Source organism: Physeter macrocephalus, chromosome 14 (assembly GCF_002837175.3).
Source record: "Physeter macrocephalus isolate SW-GA chromosome 14, ASM283717v5, whole genome shotgun sequence".
In the NCBI taxonomy this organism is placed as follows: domain Eukaryota; kingdom Metazoa; phylum Chordata; class Mammalia; order Artiodactyla; family Physeteridae; genus Physeter; species Physeter macrocephalus.
Window position 1 is genome coordinate 49,117,039 of NC_041227.1, and position 24,271 is coordinate 49,141,309.

The window sequence follows — 24,271 nt, forward strand, 5'->3', positions numbered from 1 at the left end:
AACCAAATTCCGGGACAACCTCCGACCCCCTGAGCAGAATGGGAAAGCAGGGAGAGGAAGCCAGCTTCTCAAAGTAGGTTGCGGTGGGTGGCTTTGACCTGTCACAGGTGATGCAGTAGTGGTGTCAGAATAGGTCTCCAATCGGCTTACCAAATGAGAGCTTTGTTTGCACTATGGTAACCTTAAGCAAGAGTGTTTATAAAGTGCAATGCAAGAGTGTTTATAAGTTATAAAGTGCAGTACACATTATTCTGATTGTTAAATCTAGATGGAGAGTAAGTGGGTGTTCATTTTACTCTTTAAATTTTCCTACGTATCCAAACTTTTTTTTCTTTTGTCCTGTCCGCATGGCATGCGGGATCTGGGATCTTAGTTTCCCTGACCAGGGATGGAACCTGTACCCCCTGCAGTGGAAGCGGGGTCTTAACCATGGACCACCAGGTAAGTCCCAACATTTTACAATTTAAAAACTTGAAAAAAATATTTTTTTGTTCTACCAGTGTTTATATGGACCCTATTAAGAGGCTCGCCTTGAGCATACAGTCCCTGACAGCCAAAGGCAACTGTTTTCCCTTCCCCCGCACCCTTTGAGGTTCGTTTTACATAATCCTGCCCCCGCTCCCAACTCCCACCTCCCACCCCTGGCAGAGCTGACCCCTCTTGCCTGGTGCTCCGGTCATTCCTGTTCACCACCTTGCATTGAAACTGTTTATGAGTTTGGAAGCTGCCCGGAGTGGTGAGGAGATATGGGAATCCAAGATCTAGGACCTGTGTGACCTGGGCAAATTACTTGACCTCTCTGAACTTGTTTTCCTGTCTGTCAAACGGGTCGTTTCTGGAATTCAATGACATAATGACTGGCAGCGCGCCTGGCACCGTGGGAGAAGTGCCAGCTTCATTCTTTGGTGTCCAGCGCCTGGTACGTCGTGGGCGGTGTCTACGGAGGTGGACAGGAGGAGATCCCTGCCCCGCACTGCCATCACCTCCAGGACCCCTTCTGCCCAAACACCGCGCTTGGGGCAGGAGCGGTTTGTCTGCGGGAAGAACGGCCCCAGGATAAACAGGAAGTGTCTGCGCAGGGCAACGACGGGCGGGAAGGCGCTGGGGTGGAGACCCGCCCGGCACACCATCCCTGCCGGGACCCCGCGGGGCCTGCGGAGGGAGGGAAAAGTCCGAGGCGCGCGACTCACCCCGGGGTCTGTACCCGCGGCGTCGGCATTTGTGCGATGACTCTCTGAACTACATCTCCCAGGAGGCTCCGGGAGTATGAAGAGCCAATCGGAGGGCGGGTGGGCGGGCCCTCCGGCACTTACGTTTACTAGGGGGTGACGGGCTGAGTCGCCGTTGATAAGATTGGCAACCGCAATGGCCTATAGCTGCTTCCCGCCAGAGCGGCCGCACTCCAGGCGCTGAGGAGGAGCGGCCGAAGCTGCTGGTATCCCGGACACAGCGCTGGGAAGTGGAGTCAGCGCGGCACGTGAAGACCTCGGCTCGCGGGATTCAGCGCCACGGGGCTGCACTGGGGCCGTAGATCCCCAGTCTTCCACCCCTGATAAGCCTGTAGATCATTCCTGTTTTACGGCGAATATTTACCGAGTGCCTACTGTGGACCTCTTACTGTGTCAGCAGCGGCGAGGGTGGTCACGGCAGGCAGTATCCCGGCCACAAGGAGCTTATCTCCTGGGGAGGAGTGAGGTGGGTAAACGGTAATTTCCAGTCCTGGTAAGAGCTGTGAAATGGATCATTGAACCCAACACCAGCACTACCGTCTTCTCGGTTTTCAAACGCTACCCCTAGGAACCCTAGAGTGCAGGTTCTTAAACTACTCTGTATCATGATTCTTTTTGAAAAATCTAGTGATATGTTTATGGACCATAAGGGTAGTGTTTTTGTTTTGGGGGGTTTTGTTTGTGTTTTGGCAGCGCCACGCATCTTGCGGTATCTTAGTTCCCCTACTAGGGACTGAGCCCAACCCGGCAGTGAAAGCCAGAGTCCCAACCACTGGACCGCCAGGGAATTCCCTTTTGTTTGTTTTTCTTGTGTGTGTGTGTGCGTGTGTGTGTGTCCAGAAAAAAGCAAATGCATCTACAGTTCTACAGTTTCGTGTATCATTTCAGGGGGTTCATGGACTTTCTCAAGTCCACCTGGAGAAATCTAGCAGGGGTCTTTCGACAGACACTCCTCCCTCCAACCCCCCGCCCACGTCAGCTAGAGCAGCCCCTGCTTTTTATTTTATTTTTAAATTTATTTATTTATTTATTTTTGGCTGCCTTCAGTCTTCGTTGCTGCACGCGGGCTTTCTCTAGTTGCATGGAGCGGGGTCTACTCTTCGTTGCGGTGCGCACACTTCTCACTGCGGTGGCTTCTCTTCGTTGCGGAGCATGGGCTCTAGGCGCACGGGCTTCAGTAGTTGTGGCACGCAGGCTCAGTAGTTGTGGCTCGTAGGCTCTAGAGCGCAGGCTCAGTAGTTGTTGCGCACAGGCTTAGTTGCTCCGTGGCATGTGGAATCTTCCCAGACCAGGGGTGGAACACGTGTGCCCTGGCATTGGCAGGCAGGTTCTTAACCACTGTGCCACCAGGGAAGTCCAGCCCCTGCTTTTTAACTGTTTTACATATTTCACCTTCAAGAAAGATTTCCTTTGATCTAAATCTACTGCAGGAGAAAAAGAAAAAGAAGGAACACCCAAATAGATGGTCTAGCTGTAATTCTAGTTCCAACATTCTGTTGGTTTAAGTCCTTCCCATCAAGACTACTTTCTAGCCTCAGGTAAACATAACCAGACTGAATTCACCAGCATGGTGGTGTGAAGGGCACCTTCTCATTCAGATCCTTGTCATTCTTCTGGAACATTCCCCTGCCTGCCACACTTGCCAATTAGTTTGAAACTGTAAACAATTTTTTTTCTGTTTTGGCTGCCTGGCTTGCGGGATCTTAGTTCCCCCACCAGGGATTGAACCTTGGCTGGGCAGTGAAAGCGACGCGCCCTAACCACTGGACTGACAGGGAATTACCAGAAACTGTAAATAATTTAAATGGCTATCACCTGGGGACCGGCTTAGTAAGTTTTGGTGAATCCATCCTGTGTGCTGCGCTGCATCCCTTGAAAACAGTGCAGTGGATTTCCATGTGTTAATGTGCAAAGATGGTCAATATATATTATTAAATGAGAAGAGCACGTTTACCGTACACTGTGATAGTATAATCCCATGTTTGTAAATAATGGGAAAAATATTTTTTTAATTTAAATATCTGAAGATAGACTCAAGGAATAATGTGGCAACCTCTAGAGAGTAGAATTGGAGGTGGGGGTTGTGCTTTTTACTCTGTGTCCTCTATACATTTGTGTGGTTTTCAATGAGTATTTAAACATTTTATGACACATGAAACATAGTCTGTGAATTTATTTTCAGTGTAAAATAATAAGGCAAAACAGAAAGTATACCAAACTCAGTCTTAGAGGAAGACTTTCATGCTTTGCCCATTATTTTTATAGTAAAAACTTTCCAAAAATCTCATTAACAGGAATATTTTTCACTGGAATGTAGAGGATTACGAATGGTTTTTAAAAAGAAGTCTGTGTCCATAGAGAAACAAATATGTGAAGTTTTCAAGTAATATGTGAGGTTTGCCAATACTGAAGGAAACACAGAACAGACCTAACTCCAAAGTAAACAGACACACATACAACACTGCAGGCAACAAATTAATGCAGACAGAGTCTTTAACAAGAGCATAAGGGCTCATGCCTTAACTCCCCTGAAGATATAGAGCAGAAGCTTACATTTTAAAAATATGGTTGAAATAAGCTAAAATGACTAAAAGGATATTTGCTCAGCAAAGCCTTGGTATCTGGACAAGTTCCTTCACGCACAGATTAGTATCAAAACTCAGGTGGCATTTCACCTGCTAACCTATAGAGGGTGCCCTCGCACATGGTCTCTGGGGCTGCAGCTGGAAGCACAGTAGACACCACCCCACTGCCATCCCCACCCACAAGTACAAGCCTCCACCAAAGCCAGCAGCTGGAAACAATTCTTAATGCTGCAGGAAGTAGGAGAAAATGACTATGTGAGTCAAAGCTAAAATTGGACATCAAAGACCACAGAAAAATATTTTCCAAGGCTGATGTGATGGTGGAGGTGGGTGGGGGTATCAAAACACCAAAAGTCATGGCTTTGGAACTGCAATGAATTATAACATATATTGAGCACTTTATATATACCAAGTATCATGTGAGTGCTTTATATGCCTTCATAGCACAGGCTCTGGGGTCAGACTGCCTGAGTGAGAATAATGTCCCTACAGTTAAGCAGCTGTGTGACACTGGACGAGTGATGTACCTACTTACTTATTCAGCCTTGACAAAGAAGGAAATTGTGTTACATGCTACATCATGGATAAATCTTGAAAACGTGCTAAATGAAATAAGCTAAAAGTAGAAACAAATATTTCATGATTTCACCTATGTGAGGTACCTAGAATAGTCGAACTCATAGAGACAGAAAATAGAATAGTGATTACCAGAGGCTGGGAGCAGAGGGTAATGGGGGTTATTAATGGGTAGAGTTTCAGTTTGGGATGATGAAAAAGTTCTGGAGATGGATGTTGGTTATGGTTATACAACAATGTGAATGCACATAATGCCACTGAATTGTACCCTGAACAATAGTTAAAATGGTAAAATTTATGTTATGTATATTTTACCACCACGCCCCAAAAAAAAACTTGAAAAATGCACATACCCTTTGCTTCAGTTATTCCATTTTGAGGATTCTATTCTAAAGAAATTATTGAATGTACACAAAGTTGCATTATAAGATGTTCATTGCAGAATTGTTCATTAAAGCAAGAATTGGAAACAACCTGAATGTCCATCAACAGAAGAAAGAGTAATTATGTTACACCCATACTGTGCCATACTGTGCAGCTGTTAAGAGTAAGAAAGGCCTATTCATCTTGATTCAGAGATTTCAGAGGCACACTGTGAAGTTAAAAAAGTCTGGGAAAATATTATATATGTAGCATGATAAATACATATAATGAACACATATACATATGTAAACACATCAGAAGGAGACTGGTAGGATGTACAACCGTTACCTATAAAAAAGGTAGCAGAAGTGAAGCGAGGGGGTGATGGAAAAATTTCCTCGTTTTCTTTGTATCTATCTCTATTCTTTGATTCTTGTACCATGACCATTCGTGTATTACTGTTGTTCTGGTTATCTTTTGCTGCATAACACCAAAACTTAGTGTAAAAATCTTTTTATTATAATAGCTCATGATTTTGTGGTTGGGATTTTGATCAGGGCACAGCAGGGACAACTTATGTCTGCCCCATGACCAGAGCTTCAGCTAGGGTGACTCAGATGTCTGGGGATCACTGGAATGGCTGTAATCGACTGGGGTTGTGTGTCTGAGGCATCAGTACTGGCTGTCTGCAGGTGATTTTGGGTTCTTCTCCCTGTTGTGTCTGCTGGGACTGGAATGTCGAAAATGGCTTCTTCACTCCTGTGTCTGGTGCCTGGGCTAGGATGGCTGGAACAGCTGGAGATGACTAGGCATTTCTCTCCATGTCTCCATAGCTTGGGCTTCCTCGAAGCATGACAGTCTTAAGGTAACCAGACTTTCTAGATGGTGGCTGGTGTTCCCAGAGCTAGCATTCCAAGAGGCCCCAGATGGCAGCTTCAAGACTTCTTATGAAGTCCCAGAAAGTTACTTCCAGTTCATTCTATTGCCTAAGCAAGTCACTATAGCCAGCCTAGATTCGGGGGAAGAGGATTTGACACCCCCTGTCAATAGGAGAAGTAATCATGAAGTTGCAGCCATTTTTTAACTTATTACACTTAGACTCTTAACAGGAAATTCAACCTGACCCATGATTTATAGTAACCTTCATTGAAACAGAGCACACCCACCTCTCACATGTCTTTCATCGGTCATTACAAATGTACAGCCTCTTTGGAAATCCTCTGCCAGGCCTATTGCTTCCTTCCAAGTTTCCTATTAATTCTTCAAATTAATGTCGAGATCAGTGGTTCTCAATTTTGGCTGCACATTAAATCATCTGGGGAGCTGTAAAGAATCCTGATGTCCAGATGCCAAATACATCAGAATCTCTAGGGGGTGGTACCCAGGTGCTATAGTCTGAATGTTTATGTCTCTTCAAAATACATATGCTGAAATCCTAATGCTTGATGTGATGGTATTAAGAGGTGGGGCCTTTGGGAGTTGCTGAGGTCATGGGGGTGGAGCCCTCATTAATGGGATTAATCCTCTTATAAAAGAGACCCCACAGAGCTCCCTACCCCTTTCACCATTTGAGGACACAGAGGTTGGCAGTCTGCAACCTGGAAGAGGACACTCCCTTGACCATACTGGCACCCTGATCTTGGACTGCCAGCTTCCAGAATGGTGGGAAATTTCTGTTGTTTCTAAGCTACCAAGGATGTGGAATTTTGTTTTGGAAGCTCTAATAGACTTAAGACACACCAGGCATCAGAGGGTTTTTTTTAAAGCTCCCCAGGTGATTCCAATGTGCACATGGCTGTGAAGCACTGGTCTAGATTATAACTATTCCAGTACCAGTAGTTTCCAGAAGCAGCGCCTTAGCACATCAGCCAGTGATCATTGTTGGCAAAGCAGTGGATCGGCTGTGTGGACCTGGTCATGGAATTGCAGGAAGCCTTGAGAAGCCTTGACTGATGGTAAAAGGCTGGGTCCTCCCTTTCCAGGGATGACTCCTGTTCCCCATGGAGCCCCCCTTTGACTTTATAATTAAGGAGGTGGCATCTTTCACCACCTTGCTACAGCCAGCTGCAAGGATAAAACAACTTGTGAGCAGGTTCTGCCTGTGCTCGTCTGATTTTTACCCTGTAAGTCCTTTGCTTACGGACCTTGTTGAAAAAAATGTCTCTAAGGACAGAAAACAGCACTTTGGGGAATAACATAAATCCTACAAGCTGCCTATTTACGTTCCAGGGGAAGCTCTACCCCATTGGAGTTGCCTGATAGACCCCCAGGGATTTTGGCAAACCCTGAGTTTCTGGGAGAAGAACACAGAGTGGAGCCTTTGGGAAGAAGACTCAGGTTAGTGGCTCATTTTTCTGCCAGCAAGGTCTTGAAAATAAAAATGCAAAGGTTCAAGGCATACTCCCAGCATCTCAGAGCATGCAGAACCAACAGGAAGACCTGTCAGGGCCAAGGCCCCAGGTCCCTTCCTGCCCCTTGTGTTCTCCTGCACCTTCGCCTTAGCAGAACCTACAACTTTCTTCCTCTCCTTTCTGGAAGAGAGTTTTTCTTGAGGCTGGAGTGCAAGCCCTGCTTCAAACCAACAGCGAGATTGCCTGGGATAACCTTGCTAATCTTGCCATTATGCCTCTTTCCTTGGAGACAGATATATTTTTAATGAACTAGTTCAAATACATAGAACATAAATACCTATGTAACCACAGTCATAATTAATGTTATGGTGTCTATTTGCTTGACTTTGTTATTTCTATTTTATAAGAAACAACGCATCTCTGGACCATCTATTTGTATTGCTGGCAGGGTAGTCAGATGTCTTTCATGGCCTTCTAGAGCGAGTTCTCCTAGCCAACAAGATGGAAGCTGCAAGGCCTTTTACCACCTTGCCTTGGTCATTGTTGGGGGCTCTCTAGCATTTGGAGGACCCTGAGAGGAACATCTTAGAGGAGGAGTGCCACCCTGTCCAGGATGAACTGTATTTCTGGGGAGTTAGGGCAATGGAAGTATGCCCCACTCCAGACCAAGGTGAGGGCCGCTAGTTCTTTGCTGCTGCCCTTCACTCTCCCTCCCCCTTAGGAGAAGCCCCAGTTAATATAAAATGCAAAATAGGGATGGATAGGCCTCTCCTGGGGCCATTTGGTATGGTCTCACCTTTATGAAAGGCCTCAAGTTTTAATTTATTTTTTCTTGGCCTCGCAGCATGTGGGATTTTAGTTCCCCTACCAGGGATCAAACCTGTGCCCTTTGCATTGGAAACGTGGATTCTTAACCACTGGACCTCCAGGGAAGTCCCAGGGCCTCAAATTTTAGATTTTTGAAGTTATCTCCAGCAGAACACCCAAGTCGTATTCTTGTGTTGAGTGTTAAAGATGCTAAATGCAAATACGTAAAATATATCACAATTTTAATAATATTTTAATTTTTTAGGAGCCTTAAAAATGTGGAGATAGGCTTTGCTAGACCTCTGGGAGGTCTTGACAACTGGAAAAGACAGGACGGATGCTAACCTGTATCATTCTGGGGAGAATTTCCCTCATTCCAGTTGTTAAAATGCCCAGATTTAGGGGCTGAGTAAACTGATTATAAGTGCTAAGGAGAGGCCAATAGCTGAGCTTCCCTTCCCACCCCATTCTACATCTTTACAGGGGACTTGAGAGGAAGCTGGGAGCCAAGCCTGGAGGCTTAAGTCTGAGCTTTGGGTGTTTCTGAGATTATTCTGCCCAAATCACTAGGCTAGAAATGTGAGAGGATTTCACAGTGGGTACTCATTTCAGAATTAAAGATCATGGGGGACTTCCCTGATGGTCCAGTGGCTAAGGCTCTGTGCTCCCAGTGCAGGGGGCCTGGGTTCGATCCCTGGTCAGGGAACTAGATCCTGCATGCTGCAACTAAGACCCAGCACAGCCAAATAAGTAAATAAATATTTAAAAAAAAGAATTAAAGATCATGAAGTTTCCTGGAGGGCCCTTAGGATGTTTTTTTGGGAATGTGAAAATGACTAGGTAAGCAGGACAAAGTGTACTGTATCTCACTCCCTACCATACTGTGAGCCCCTTGGAGGTGGATTCACCAGTCTATTTCTTGACTTCCTTGATTTTAGCCGATAAAACATCCTCAATACACTGTGAAAGAATTACTGCAGATTCTGGAAAGTCACAATTGAAAAAAAATCTTAAAGTGGCCTCTGCAGGATTTCTCTGCTTTCAAGAGACAAAAAACATGGCATCTTAAGGAGGACTGTCTCAGCTAGAGAAGGGGATGAGCCTCTCCTAGGTCCTTTAGTATCCTATTTTTACTGCCAGCTTTAATAGTTAGGCAGTGATTAACAATTGCTATATAAAATCCATACAGGGAGTTCCCTAGTGGTCCAGTGGTTAGGACTCTATGCTTTCACTGCTGAGGGCCTGGGTTTGATCCCAGGTCAGGGAACTAAGATCCCATAAGCCACATGGCCCATCCAAAAAAAAAAAAGATCCATACAGTAGTTTTTTGTTTGTTGTTTGTTTTTAAAACCCCTTAGCAAGGGAAGAGGAAGCTAAAAAACAAAACAAAACAAAAAAACAGAAGGCAGAATTGGGAAGCAACTTAAACTCCTCCATCTCACTTCCCCTTCACACAGCACCAAAGATGCTTCCAAAGATATAAAAATACTTGAGAGGTCCAAGACTATTCTAGATTTTGTCCTATAGATAGAACCCTTGTTTTCTAGGGCTTTAGGGGATAATTAACACACTTTATTAAATATAAGTCCGCAGGAAAGCCAAAATGAACTTTTCAAAGAAGAAATAGAGGGCTTCCCTGGTGGCGCAGTGGTTGGGGGCCCGCCTGCCGATGCAGGGGACACGGGTTCGTGCCCCGGTCCGGGAAGATCCCACATGCCGTGGAGCCTGCGCGTCTGGAGCCTGTGCTCCGCAACGGGAGAGGCCACAACAGTGAGAGGCCCACATAATGCAAAAAAAAAAAAAAAGAAGAGAAAAAGAAATAGAATGAATCTCATTTTCTAATCAATGCGGTAAAAAAAAATTTTTTTTAGAGGAAAACTCTCTTGACCAGCTTGACCAGCTGACCAACTCTTGGCTTAAAGAGGAAATAATAAAAACTGCAATGATGGGAATTCCTTGGCAGTCCAGTGGTTGGGGAACTAAGATCCCACAAGCTGCATGGGGAAAGAAAGAAAGGAAGGAGGGAGGGAGGGAGGGAGGGAGGGAGGGAAGGAAGGAAGGAAGGAAGGAAATATGAAAACTGTAATGACAAACTTTTGAAATCATCAATAAGGAGAATATTTTAGATAGAAATTATGGGATGTACCTAAAGCTGCACTTACTGGAAAACTCATAGCCTTAAACACTTTTACCATTAAACAACAAAGACTAGAAATAAAATATATTGATATTTATTGAAAGTTTATTTTGTTTAGAGCCTGCATTTAAATATATTTCATTAACCTTTATAGTACTTATGAGGTGGGCACTGTTTTTTGCCCTTATCTTTTCAAAATGCTCAAAAGTTATAAGGCATATCTATGCAATGTTCCATGTTCTTAGTTTCCAAGAGCTATTTTACATCTCTTAATTCAAAGCTACAAACATTTATTAATGTTTAGTATGTACAGGGTACTTTAAGGGATAAAGAAATGAATTACTGCTTTTCTCGATCTTGTAAAACTCTAGTCATGTGTGTGATGTTGATGTATGTATATTGGAAGGGCAGGGGAGGACACAGGTCATAGTATGATTGCAGTTAATCCTCCCAGCTAAGAAGAACTGTGTTAAGTGCTAAAAATGATCTCTAAACAAAGCACTGAGGGAGCCCAAAAGAAAGTAATTCTGACTTGGGGAGGGGGCAGGAGTCAACTGCAGTGCTTGTTGCCACAATTCAGGGCCTGCACCATGAAGGTTTTTGCAGCCTTGTTGAGGAATCTGTGCTTTATTATCAGGGCAGTGAGGCACCATTGGAGGTTCTGTCTGTGTGGGTGGATGTTTGTGTAAAGACTTTTACTTGTTTATTTATATTTTTGGCTGCGTTGGGTCTTCGTTGCTGCGCGTGGGCTTTCTCTAGTTGCGGCGAGCGGGGGCTACTCTTCATTGTGTTGCGCGGGCTTCTCATTGCGGTGGCTTCTCTTGTTGCAGAGCACAGGATCTAGGCACTCGGGCTTCAGTAGTTGTGGCTCGCAGGCTCTAGAGCGCAGGCTCGGTAGTTGTGGCGCACGGGCTTAGTTGCTCCGCGGCATGTGGGATCTTCCCGGACCAGGGATCGAACCTGTGTCCCCTGCATTGGCAGGCAGATTCATATCCACTGCGCCAACAGGGAGGCCCATGGACTTTATTTTTATTGTTGCAATTCTGTTTTATTTTGTTTTTTCCCTTCAGAATTGTTTCTCAGATGTGAAACTGATTGATAAAAGAGGAGAAATATTTTAAGATTCTTAAAACACACTGTCAGATTGCTTTTCATAAAGTATGGTGCATTCATGGGGTCTCTCTCCTTTGTGGAGACGTCGGTATCTATAAAGGTCTGAATGAAGAAAGCTTCTCTCACAGCCAGGGCATTTGTGAGGCTCCTCTCCTGAATGAGTCCTCTGGTGCTCAGTAGGTCTAATGCCGAGAGGTTCTTCCACGTTGGAGCTCTTAGGGTTCTCTCTCTATAGAGCGGTTATGATGATCTATAAGCTCTGCTAAGTCTGGGGATTTAGCACTGACTTTCCTTTGGATTAACGTTAACCAAACTAACTTCCTAATATTTTTTGGTAATGTTAATATTCAAACATTTCCTCTGACTTTCTAAATGTTTTTAGTCTTTTTTTTTTTTTTTTTTGGTAAAATAGAACCATGGGAAACATCCCCCTCTAAAGTAACAACGAAGGGATGCAGAGTTCAAGGTTTTTTTTCTGCTTTGAAGAAACGTCTTCATTTTCTCTCCTGATCTCAAAATCTGAGAGAAGAAACAGAAGTTGAACATGTCACACTATTCCACGGAGAAAGAGAGTGGGGGAAAGAGTTGTGCTAAACCAGTCATGGGATGATAGAAACTCTTAAGTAGATCCCAAAGCTTTTTGCTCCAATTAAGACTGAAATTTTCTTTCCTTGAAAACCCAACTATCTTGAAGTCAAATCATTGTTTCATTTCTTTGGAAGGATTTCTTTGCAATCCTGCAATTTCTTCACCCGTGACTCTTCTCTGTGCTCCACAGGGAAGCTCAGGCCAGCTTTGGTACTGGATATCTTGGCCATGACAGGAGGCATGTTAGTTTGGGTCACCACTGGTTTTTCTGAATTCAGACTGATTTCTGGGGCAGACAGCCTCTCTATATCTAGTTCTGTTTTCAGTTAGGATTATTTCACCTGGAACTTCTGTCAGGCAGTTTTTCAACATTAGGACAAAACTAAAATGAGGAGAAGGCTCCTTTTGTGGTTAATTAAGGCCATCGTCCTCCAGTCTATGGAAGAGCAGTGAATTCTGTGTTAAAGTCAATAAACTAAATTATCTTTATATTATCTTTTGAATATTTTGATAATAGAATTATCTAACTTAGGACTAAACTGTAAAGTAATTTTACTAAAATTCTGACTCTTTTAAGGCTGAGAAACATTCTCTTATTGAGTCCCAAGAAAAGAGAGAGAGGTAAAAGTGGGAGTTTTGGAACTATGTCCTGGATTATTTTCAGTTAAGAGATTTTCAAATAAAAATTGGTATCTGAACTGGGTTGGTTGGTGACCAGCAAAAAATGTCTTTATATGTTTCAGCTGAAGTCTAGAAGTGGATTATCTTGAAATTAACCAAAACAACTATCTAACAGTGTTTCTGGCAATCTAAGGACAACTAGTAAAATTTTCTCCAGCTCTATTTCCTACCATGTCCTACCACTCCTTTTCTCACTGAGAGCAGTTATGGTTTGTACCCTTTTTCTGTGTCCCTTCCTCTCCTTCCTCACATCTAACAAACTTTACTGTTCTGCAGTAAAATGTGAGTTGATAAATAGTGATTTAAGATCCAAATAGAGGAAAATGTTTAAATGTTAACGTTACCGAACAACATTAGCAAGTTAGTTTAACGTTAATCTGAAGGATAATCTAAATTCCAGAACATTTTATCAAAATGCCTTATATTTTCATGGAGAAAGGGCAATATATTTCAGATCAATTTTAAAAAAAATGTCTTTCGGGACTTCCCTGGTAGTCCAGTGGGTAAGACTCTGCGCTCCCAGTGCAGGGGGCCAGGGTTCGATCCCTGGTTGGGGAACTAGATCCTGCATGCATGCCACAGCTAAAGATCCCACATGCCATAACTAAGATAATAAATAAATAAATAATAAATTTTTTAAAAAACAGTTCATTCCTTTAAAAAAATTGTTTAAAAAAGAAAATGTTTCAAATGAAATGCCGCTTAAAGTCACTGTTTTGTTTATGTTTGGATTTCAAAGCTAACTGTGGGATCAAAGAGTAATGTGTTACAGGTAAAAGCAAACCTGAAGCCATAGATCACAGGAAAACTGTAGTCAAGTACAGTGGGAAGAAACCAAAACTGGGGAGAGTGGCAAATAGCAAAGTCTTAGGGTGGCAGAAACCTGGAGGCCAGGATATCCTAAGATGAGAGTCAGGAAAAGCATTTCAGAATGACAGGAGCTGCTTATTTGCTCCTACGCCAAAGAGCACAGATGTGAAATTCTTAACGCTGCAGATTTCATCAAATGTCATTTTGAAAACCAGGCACAGACAGCTACACCCCGCCCCTTGAGTGCAAGGGAATCTATAAGACTCAGGTAAGGACTGAAAGTAGCTCTAGAGACAGAATTTAGTACCCAAGAGAACTAAGACCAGGAGTAGTAGGGTTTTTTTTTTTTTTTTTTGTGGTATGCGGGCCTCCCTCTGCTGTGGCCTCGCCCGTTGCGGAGCACAGGCTCCGGACGCGCAGGCTCAGCGGCCATGGCTCACGGGCCCAGCCACTCCGCGGCATGTGGGATCCTCCCAGACCGGGGCGCGAACCCAGTTCCCCTGCATCGGCAGGCGGACGCGCAACCGCTGCGCCACCAGGGAAGCCCAGTAGTAGGGTTTTTTTAATCTGAAATTCAAAATTGTTTTTTCTTCTACATAATAGGGAGCCACCGATAGCTAAGGACAAGAAAATACAGTTGACTTGTACAACATGGGTTTGAACTGCGTGAGTCCACTTACACATGGAAATTTTTCAATAAATACATATTACAGTACTACACAACCCACTGGTGGTTGAATCCGTGGATGCAGAACCACAGATATGGAAGGCCAACTGTAAAGTTACAGATGAATTTTCCAATGTGCAGAGGGTTAGCGCCCCAAACCCCCACTGCATTGTTCAAGGGTCAACTGTATAAGAATGTGAAATCAACAGTGGCTACCAGAGGGCATACTTACTTGCATTAACTTACATTTCACCCAGTCTTAAAGTAGTGGGTTTAATCTTTTTCATCATTTAGAGAACTTAATGAAAGCCATGGATCCACTTCCTAGAAAATACATGTACACATCCAGTTTTGTGTACAATATCAAAAGGTTTACAAAATCTCCAGATCCACCCATGTGACCCTCTAGAACTGTGTTGATGGTAGCCACTACCTAGTGGGTCTTAGCAACACTAGCTGCATTTTAAGTGCTCAGTAGCCACCATCACAGTAAGTTCTATTGTACTTAGAACTGCTGCTCTAGAATTTCTAGACCCTAGGTTAAGAACTCCTGCCCCAAATAAACCCCTATAGTTCTGCTGGCCTGTAACACCACTCCCAGTCAAATTGGTATTTGACTATAAAATACCATTTGTAAAAGTTATTTTCTCTGCCTGAATATAGATAGGCCTCAAAGAAATGAAGGAATACTATCAGTAATTCTGAATAACTCTGAAAGTCTATCTAGCTTTAAGTACCTGTTAATAACATAAAATCAAAAGGAACTTAGATAGCAAATTGGTTTATCCTTCATTCTTACCATCTCAAGGTATGTGTAGTTTTGCAAACATTCCCATGCCCCACATCCTGCAATAATAATCCGAGTGGCTTTTCTGTGAGATAGGGTAAGCCTTCAGGAATTTGCTGTGCATTAGTAACAGCTAATATTGAGTTCATACTAAATGCCAGGTATGATTCTAAGCATCCTACATATGTTAGACCGGTTAATCCTCACCCAGTGTTATAAGGTGGGTATAGTATTATCCCCTCAAAACAGGTGAAAGAACTGAGGTTTGAGGCTTAGTGAGATTGAATAACTGATCTGAGATGACATAGTAAATGCCAGAGAGGTGGTTATTAGGTTAGAATCTATTTTCTCCTGAAATATGAAGATCTAAAACATGAAAAAAATGGTCTTACAGGACTCTGAGGTCACACGTCTCAACAAGGCTTTCTGAAATGGAACCGCAGCAGCCTGTGTGGGGTGAGGCCTCTGGGTCTGAATTTGCCACAACAGCTGGTGGACCTTTTCTCTGGAGGGTGTCAACTACAAATTGGCATTTTCCATTGGCACTTGCCATCTACCTCTACAAAGATTAAATCGTGCTGCTGCAGCTGCTGACTTTCAACACCCCTTGAAAGGAGTTCAGGGTGGAGAGCTGAAATGAGGTACTCTGTGCTCTGGGAAAAACTGGCAGAACAGGTCTTCAGATAGTTAGATATTTTCAGGAGCCAATTTTATGAGCCCAATTCTTGTATCTCCTCATATCTAGAAAAGCACTAAAATCCTTCATGGTGACTAGCAGTAACCTACACGAGACTAGCAGAAACCTTCTGTAAAAACTATGTGCTTGATTGCATGTACTCCCCCTTCACCAAAATCATTTACATACTGACCTTCCCCCCTGACTCTTTGGAGCAGTTTCTCAGAGCTATCTGGTACGCTGTCTTCTGGGCTTCAGTCCTCATTTTGACCCAAATAAAACTTAACTCACAACTCTCACGTTGTGCATTTCTTTTTTTGAGTAGACAAGTGAAACAAAAAAACAAAACACAGTACTCAGGACTCTTAACACCCCGTCATTGAAAGTTGACCCTCTCCGTCCCCACATCACCCTTTACCATCATGGCTTTAGCGACAGACTAAAGTGATCCTGGGCAAGTGACTTAACTGACACTCTGTAACAGGGGGATGATAATAGCGTCTCGTTCCTACAATTTTGTGTGCTGTGACGATCCAGTTGCATGTAAGCAGGCGCTCAATAAACGATTACTGTTTGTCATGATTCAACCCCACGACCCTTTTATCTCCTGAGACCATGGGCCTGACCGTCGCTGGCGGGAATGGAGGAGGTGGGCCGACCTGGGCCGTGTCTCACAGCTGGGCAGCCCTCCCCTCACCAGCACAAAGCCTCGACTGCGCCGGCCAGGGAATCGACCCTCCGGGTTTCCTTCCATTTGCCCCTCACGATGAAATTTCATGGCGGACCAAGGAGGGAGATGAACAAGGATCTCGCCCCCTCAGGGCTGGACAATAAAAGGCACGCCCCCGGCAAGTTTAAAATCGGAAGCCGGTGGTGCGGGCTGGGTCCGCAGAGGCCCTGGGGGACGTCCAGCTGCCTGCAGCCGGACCCTGGGCGGACATGAGAGCGCCACGTGCCACAAGCCCACTCTCCCCACTGACGGTCTCCGCACCTGGCCCCGCAGCGCCAGCACCTCAAGGGCGCAGGCGCGATCCGCGCTGCCTACAGCATCTCTCCGCAGGCCCTGCGGCGGCGCTGACCCAGCCGGGGCCCACTCTTCTCCGCCTCTCCCAGGCGCCGAGCAGGCGGCCGAGTGGACCCTGGCTCAAATGCCTCGGAGGCTGCCCGGGCGGGTGGACCCTCTCCTGCAGCTCCGCCCAACTGCAGCCGGGTGGGGACCACCTTGAAATCCGTTTTGACCCGGACAGCGATTCTCAAATTTGTCTGTGGGGGAAGAATTTTTCCACTTGTCTGTGGAGGAGCTTGTTAACAATTCAGATTTTCGGGCCCCACCCTGACACTCAGAGGCACAGGATCTCGCGTGACTCGGAGATCTGCACTTCAGTCAGCTTTCCGAGGGATTCTGACCCTGGTAGTCCGCCGATCACAACCGATTTGGGCTTAATTTCCACTAACCTACGGATTCCGGCTCGCAGGGGTTTCTGAGATCCCGGAGCTCGACCGATGGCCCCGCCTCTCGTCCCCAATTGGCCCTTCGCTCGTCCCGCCCCTGTAGGCAAATCTTTTCTTCTGGTTGGTCAGCGGTGAGTGTGTGGCGAGACCTGACCCAATGGGCGCTATAGTTCTCGGAACGTGACCGGGAAGTTGGTCCGGAGCAGGCGCCGTTGGTTGTTGACGCCTAACGCGCTCTGAGACTTCCGGCGTGGGAGCAGAGCTTCGAGTCCTGCGTGAGTCCGCGGCAAGGGGGAAAGCGCGGTGCTTAGGTCCTGCCCTGGGGCGGTCCTGGCGGGGGCGGGCCAGGGGGTGGTGCGGCGGCGCCCGCAAACGACTGACGCCGAGGCGGCGGAGCCGGCTGCGCCTCCCCTGTAGCCGGGCTCCTCGGCCGGGATTTGGGGCTTCGGGGCCCCCGGCTCTTGTGGACGCCCGCCATCCTTGCGCGAGGCCCGGGGCGCCTTCCTAACTGGGCGCAGCTGGTTTCGGGGCCAAGGCGGTGTGGGGACCTGAAGATGGCGTCGGGTCCGGGCTTCCAGGACCGGGAAGGGCTCCTGATAGTGAAACTGGAGGAGGACTGCGCCTGGAGCCAGGAGCTGCCCCCGACAGACCCAGGACCCAGCCCGGAGGCCTCCCATCAGCGCTTCAGACGGTTCCGCTTCCAAGAGGCCGCTGGGCCCCGGGAAGCCCTCAGTCGGCTCCAGGAGCTTTGCCATGGGTGGCTGCGGCCTGAAATGCGTACGAAGGAGCAGATCCTGGAGGTGTTGGTGCTGGAGCAGTTTCTGACCATCCTGCCCCAGGAGATCCAGAGCAGGGTGCAGGAGCTGCATCCGGAGAGCGGCGAGGAAGCGGTGACTCTGGTGGAAGATATGCAGAAAGAGCTTGGGAGACTGAGGCAACAGGTGAGAGAAAGAGCTGTTTTATTTGCGGTTTGTTTGACCCTGAGGACTGGGACATCGCGTTGGCCCAGTTACCCCTACGAATTTACTTGGTTTTCCTGAGTAGACCTTAGGTGGGCAAGAAGCCTTTTTGTAGTTTAGCGAGGAACTTTCATTCTCCAGATTTTCCCCAGGTGGACAGAGCGAGAAGTGAAGAGTGCCATGTTTCCACATGGAGGCAGTGTGTCTGCATTAGTGTGAGCCCAGGAGTTAGCTCGCTAGGTTCAAATACTCACTCTGCTTCGTACTAGTTTGGGACTTTGGGCAAGTTACTTAATTTCTTTGGGCCTCAGATTTGGTAAAATGAGAATGGTAAAATACCTCTCTAGGGTTGCTTTGAGCATTAGAGCAGGATGTCGTTTTGATCACACCACTGGTTTACAGTTAGTGCTTAATAGCTGTTAGCTATTGTTATATTACAGTCAGCAGTCTAATCTCTCCAAAGCTGGGTGGCAGTTAATAGGACTTAAAAAACTGGCACTGAATCTCTTAGGCCACTTGCCCCAGGGCCACCCAGGTTTAACTTACCCAGTAGTCAGGAATGGACGCATCTTGAAAAGGTGGGGGAAAGCGAGAGGGAGTGAGGTGTGTCAGAAGAGCTGTGTGGGGAAGGTGTGCACTGGAAGTGAACTCCCCCCACCCCTCACACACATTTTCTCAGGTGTACATGGGGTCAGAAAAGTTTGGTTTTAGTGTAAACCATTCTTCTCTCTTGGTGGGTCCAAAGGGATTGCCAGTGGTTCTCCGTTGAAGGCTTGCCCTCAGAATTCTGTACTAATTTCCCTTCCTTTCGGGCCCTGTTGTGATGGTGAGTGATGTGGGTTGGTTCCCAGGTGACAAACCATGGGCGGGGAACAGAAGTGCTTTTGGAGGAGCCTTTGCCTCTGGAAACAGCACGAGAGTCACCGAGCTTCAAGCTGGAGCCAATGGAGACTGAGCGAAGCCCTGGCCGCAGGCTGCAGGAGCTGCTAGGCCCCAGCCCCAAAAGGGATCCCCAGACTGTAAAGGAGAGGGGTGAGGAACAGTTCTCTGGGCAAGTGGGAGGGAGGAGGGGCTTTGGGGTTGCCCCTGACACCAGGAGATTGCAGCATGGCTGCCAAGGAGGGGGCATTTCTGACCTGAGGGTTTCCAGATGTGGCATGAAAGACCTAGAAGTGGTTTGGATTCCTCTTGGGGTGGGTGGAGGGAGGGGGATCTCTTAGTAAGCCCTTTTGTATGCAGAACGGAGACATTTAGCTCAGTGAATGATTGAGGGCTTTAATGCTTGGGCCAGCAGGGAAGACTGCTGGTACTCTGTTGTTTTGAATATCGCTTTATTATTTCTCGGTTGCCTTCTTTTGTTCAGTGTTCGATCCTCAGAGCAGAGACTGGGTGTTGGGGAATGGATACTGTGCTGTGATAATCCTTGGGTTGCCAAGAATTAGGAATGCGTTCTCATCATAATTTCTGTCACCTTCAGCATTATCTGCTCCCTGGCTTTCTCTCTTTCCTCCCGAAGGAAACATGGAAGACAAGGAGCTGACTGGGCCCCAGGTGATGTGGAAGTTCCCATTGTCTCCCCGCAGTTGCTCTTGTGGGGGTGGGTTCCTTTTGCCACTTGGAGAGGATCCTTTCTACCTCACCACATGCATCTCCCCCACCTTCTTTATTTGTCCTCCACACCTCACTTGTAGGCCTCCCCCTTCTTCCCCATGAAATGTGTCCTCAGCACACCTGGGTTTTGCCCCTTTAACCCATGACTCTGCTTGAATTGTTCTTGGTGCCTCAGGGCCTAAAGGCGATCTTGTGCTGTTTCAGTTGCCTGAGAGCTTAGAGGACGTGGCTATGTACATCTCCCAGGAGGAGTGGGGGCATCAGCATCCTAGTAAGAGGGCCCTCTCCCAGGACACGGTGCAGGAGAGTTATGAGAATGTGGACTCACTGGGTAAGGACTTCTTTTCCAGGGATGAAGGTTGAGCCATTTCTGACCAGGGTCCTGTCCCTTAGGTGCTCACCTCCCAGGTATAAGTTTGAGTTTAGCCAGACGACCTGCCTTTGTCTAAAGTCCCTTGGACTAAGATCACTTAAATATTTGCCAGGTGCCACAGTTGGCACACTTCAGGGCCCAGGGCTGAGGGCGGGGAGTCTGAGCCATAATGAACTTCCTAAGGCAGAACAAGTCAAATCCGATGGTGCCCACCCCCTCCCCACTTCCCATCCCTCACACACAGATCACAGGATGCTATAGGGCTCTAAGTTCTTGATGCCTTGCAAGTTCAAAATGCTTATTCTTCTGACCTCACTTATGTTTTCTATGCTCCATTAGTATTTCTGGGCTCTTCCCCAGAGGCACAAATTTCAGGGGCACTGGCATCAACATTCCAGCTCAGTGGCTGTCCCAGTCCTTAAGAATTCAGGAAGAGGGAAGGCTTTGTGGAAATTTGGAAATGATATCTATCTAAAACAGGGTCTAAGTAAGTTAGATATAAATTAAGATGCATCTACGTGTTGAACTATTATGCAGAGATTAAAAATGAGGTTTGTGAAATATGACCAAAAACTGATAGTTGGATTTAGGTGGAGAGTATGTGGGTATTGTATAATTCCTTCATTTTTTATGCATGTATGAAAATTCTCATAATAAAAAGTTGGGAGGAGTCTTAAAAAACAACATAAAACAGGATTGTGTATGTTACCATTATAGCTATGTTGATGCACACCCGGTAGAAGAGTCACACTGCACTTTGTTTTCATTTCTCTTTTTTTTTTTTTTTTTTTTTTTTTTTGTGGTATGGGGGCCCCCCTCTGCTGTGGCCTCTCCCGTTGCGGAGCACAGGCTCCTCTCCCGTTGCGGAGCACAGGCTCCGGACGCGCAGGCCCAGCGGCCATGGCTCACGGGCCCAGCCGCTCCGCGGCATGTGGGATCTTCCCAGACCGGGGCGCGAACCCGGTTCCCCTGCATCGGCAGGCGGACGCGCAACCACTGCGCCACCAGGGAAGCCCTGCACTTTGTTTTCATACATGAGGTTTTCGTAAAGAGAAGCACAGTTATCATCTCACTTGCACTAATTTTGCAAGGGGGTCACTGCTGTGTTTGGTTGCCTTCACGGGGCCCTTCTCCAGGTTTTCTGTCACTGTGCTGTGGCTTGGTGCCCTAAGTTGAGCACAGCTGTTTCAGTGAGTGCTAAATAGGAAGAGTTCGGATCACAAGTTCTTGAAACTAAACTTTTTAAAGTCCTTGTTTGCTGGAGTTGGAGTGAGCACAGCACAGGGTGGCACTTTTGGGTTTTAATCTCAGGGTCCTCTTAGAGTCCCAGGTCCTTTTCTGATTGTCCATCATATTACATTTTCTCCTTCTGGAGTTGCCCAGTCAAACTTAGATCTATTTTTTATGTATCCATAAGAGTCAAGGCTCTTTCACAGTATTAAACTGATTCCTCAAGGAACTGACCACCCTGACCATGTTTATTTGTTTGATTGTTGTTTTAATTACAAAAGTTTTACATTCTCATTGCAAAAAATCCCAAGTACTACAAAAGTGTAAAAAGAAAAAGCCACAGTCTCCTTCCTCTAATTTCTTTCTCTAGGGGTAACCAGTGGGAAGAGTTTAGTGTATGTTCCAAGTAATTGCTGTCAGATTTCTGTATCCATTCACTGAAGGCAGGGAACAAGACTGTCTTTGTTTGCCCTGCCTGGTAGAGGAAAATGGTGACATAGAAATCCTTTTCTTTCATTGTGAACAGAGTCTCAGGTTCCCAGTCAGGAGGCCCTGAGCACCCAGGTGGAACAAGAAGGAAAGCCCTGGGATCCCAGTGTCCAGACTTGCAAGGAGGGCCTGAGCCCCAGGAGCCCAGCTCCAGGTAAGAAACACAGTTGAGCAGCCTGTGCAGCTAGCCTCCCACTGTTGGGAATGAGGCGTTTGAGGGTCTTGGTGTAAGGCTAGCCCATCACCACTGCCAGGGAGGTACATTCTTCCAGTGTCCCCACTGCCCACTTCCATCCCAGTGATGGCAGGCGAGGTACCCAGGGTGCAAAGTGTAAGGAGGCATTCACTCCTGGGCTCATTTGCCCACCCTAGTCCCAGTCCTGCTCCATCTCACCCATTCCCCAAGGGCAGAAGCCAGAGGCTCAGTTGGAGAGGGAGGTCAGGGCCCCTACAAGGGAATTCAAGACTGGTTTGAGCTCTGATTCCTGAGTGATGGCCCCACCCCTTATGTGGATGCCTGTCTACGGTGCTTTACCTATATGAGGAAGATGGGAAACTGAGGTAGAGCCAGCCCTTCTGGACTTTGACCTACAGGCAGTAGCACACATGGGATTTCCTTTTCTCTGGTGTAGAAATAACACGGGTTTGGTTTCTCGATCTTCCAGGGGAAGAGAAGTTTGACAACCTGGAAGAAAGTGCTCGGTCCGTTTGCCCTGAGAGCATCCACCCTCGGGCGCTGCTGCCTGGCCAGGCCGGAGGGGAGGTACCCTGGAGTCCTGAGCAGGGAAGGCCTCGTGACAGGGCAGAAGAGCATTGGGAGCCTCCCCCAGTGGTTCGGATGGAGCAGTCCTTAGTGGGGGCCACAAGTTGCAGAGAACTGGGGCGGCCAAAGGAACTGCAGCCGAAGAAGCTCCATTTATGTCCCTTGTGTGGCAAAAATTTCTCTAACAACTCGAACCTGATTAGGCACCAGAGAATACATGCAGCAGAAAGACTGTGTATGGGTGTGGGGTGCGCTGAAATCTTTGGCGGGAATCCCCACTTTTTGTCACTACACAGAGCACACTTGGGAGAGGAGGCCCATAAGTGCCTCGAGTGTGGAAAAAGCTTCAGTCAGAATACCCACCTGACTCGGCATCAGCGTACCCACACAGGTGAGAAGCCCTATCAGTGTAACGAGTGTGGAAAGAGCTTCTCTTGCAACTCCAACCTCCACAGGCACCAGAGAACGCACACAGGTGAAAAGCCCTACAAGTGCCCTGAGTGCGGGGAGATCTTTGCTCACAGTTCCAACCTCCTTAGGCACCAGAGAATTCACACAGGAGAGAGACCTTATAAGTGTTCCGAGTGTGGGAAAAGTTTCTCTCGCAGTTCTCACCTTGTCATTCACGAAAGAACTCACGAGAAAGAGAAGCTGTACCCCTTCTCTGAGTGTGGGGAAGCAGTGAGTGACAGCACCCTCTTTCTTGCCAATCATGGGACCCACAAGGCAGAGAAGAAACTCTTTCAGTGTATAACTTGTGGGAAAAGCTTCCGGCAGGGCATGCACCTCACCAGACACCAGAGAACACACACAGGAGAGAAACCATATAAATGTACCCTCTGTGGGGAAAACTTCTCTCATAGATCCAACTTAATCAGACACCAGAGAATTCACACGGGAGAAAAACCCTATACCTGTCATGAGTGTGGAGACAGTTTCTCTCACAGCTCCAATCGGATTCGTCATCTGAGAACCCATACAGGAGAGAGACCCTATAAATGTTCCGAATGTGGAGAAAGCTTTTCTCGGAGTTCACGCCTTATGAGTCATCAGAGAACCCACACTGGATAGAAACAATGGGATTTCTTTTGGGCCCAGATAAGGTGGCATATTCAGAGGGGCCTCTTGTTAAGAGCTGGTATTTCTTACCCAGCATGATCTGCATCTTTAAGGTAATTACTCCAAAGAGGAACCAGGGGAGGGTCGATGTGAGGGAGGTGCAGAGGCAGCAAAGGATTAGCGTAAAACTGAAAAGGAATTCTGTTGGAACTAGTGAGGATGGCAAGTCTTTGAAGTGACCCTCTCAGTGTGGAATCCCCTCTGAAGTTCTTCCAGTCTCAGGGCACACCTACCCCCTCAGCATATTTAGCCAACTTGAGACTGGGGTGCCTTACTGTGTCCAGTGTGTATCCCAACAACTTTGGGAATCCACAGACTTCCTGGTATTGCTTCCTCACTTGGGACATTCATCAGGAGCTTTTGGGCTCCTGAGGCCCTTGAGACCAAAGAAGAGGGGCCAGGTCTCCTGGGAGACCAGCTGGAGGCACCGAAAAACTGGTGGTGAGTTGCAGCTCTTCTGAAGGCCTGGCTGAGAAGCCACAAGCAATCCCGGGTACCCACCACAGTGCCCTCAGTGACCTGACAGTAGGGCTCATTGGCAGGTCATGCATGTAATTGTCACCTCAAACAAAAAGGCACCAGAGACCTAAGGGAAATAGTAAGATGGAATTTTGCAGGTCAGCCAGGAATTGGCAGAGGAAACTGGGGTCTTAATTAGTTTACCCTTTGCAAAGATCAAGTCCTCAGAGGGTTCCATGAAAGATGGGTTCCCTGGGAGACTTTGAAAATGTGGATCCTGGGGAAATTAGGAATCATGCCTTTCCCTGTTGAAAATATGTTTGGATGGTAATAAATATCTTCAGGAAACATGAGTGTGTGACTCATCATTGAGGGCCTTTGACTTGGCCTCCAGTGTTGATCGGTCTTCCACCTGCTTTGGGTAGAGGACCTGGCTTTCTCTTTGT

The 24,271-nt window shown here is 46.7% G+C and overlaps 1 protein-coding gene and 1 long non-coding RNA gene across 5 annotated transcripts; both read left to right on the plus strand.

Moving 5' to 3' along the window:
• The first annotated feature begins 1,188 nt into the window (after nt 1-1,188).
• On the plus strand, nt 1,189-15,175 carry LOC112064846 (uncharacterized). The gene is made up of 3 exons (XR_002891703.3): nt 1,189-1,695; nt 6,983-7,090; nt 15,089-15,175. It is a non-coding gene; the product is annotated as an uncharacterized lncRNA (long non-coding RNA).
• Nucleotides 15,176-17,008: 1,833 nt separating this feature from the next.
• ZNF263 (zinc finger protein 263) lies at nt 17,009-24,178 on the plus strand. 4 transcript variants are annotated; one of them, XM_055090663.1, is made up of 7 exons: nt 17,009-17,097; nt 17,401-17,763; nt 18,633-18,813; nt 19,259-19,332; nt 19,597-19,723; nt 21,522-21,638; nt 22,150-24,164. In XM_055090663.1, the coding sequence occupies exons 2-7, from the start codon at nt 17,596-17,598 to the stop codon at nt 23,316-23,318; spliced, it is 1,836 nt and encodes a 611-aa protein (XP_054946638.1). In that variant the 5' UTR covers nt 17,009-17,097; nt 17,401-17,595; the 3' UTR covers nt 23,319-24,164. The 4 variants fall into 4 exon arrangements, with proteins under 4 accessions (XP_054946638.1, XP_007121558.1, XP_028355230.1 ...); XM_007121496.2 differs by having other exon boundaries at nt 17,073-17,763; nt 22,150-24,178; XM_028499429.2 differs by lacking the exon at nt 17,009-17,097 and having other exon boundaries at nt 17,113-17,763; nt 19,298-19,332.
• Nucleotides 24,179-24,271: the final 93 nt, after the last annotated feature.

Coding starts and splice junctions, on each gene's coding strand:
- ZNF263 (XM_007121496.2), top strand. CDS start 17,377: ATGGCGTCGGGTCCGGGCTTCCAGGACCGGGAAGGGCTCCTGATAGTG. Junction 18,814..19,258: donor CCAGACTGTAAAGGAGAGGG/GTGAGGAACAGT, acceptor TGTCACCTTCAG/CATTATCTGCTCCCTGGCTT. Junction 19,333..19,596: donor AGGAGCTGACTGGGCCCCAG/GTGATGTGGAAG, acceptor GTGCTGTTTCAG/TTGCCTGAGAGCTTAGAGGA.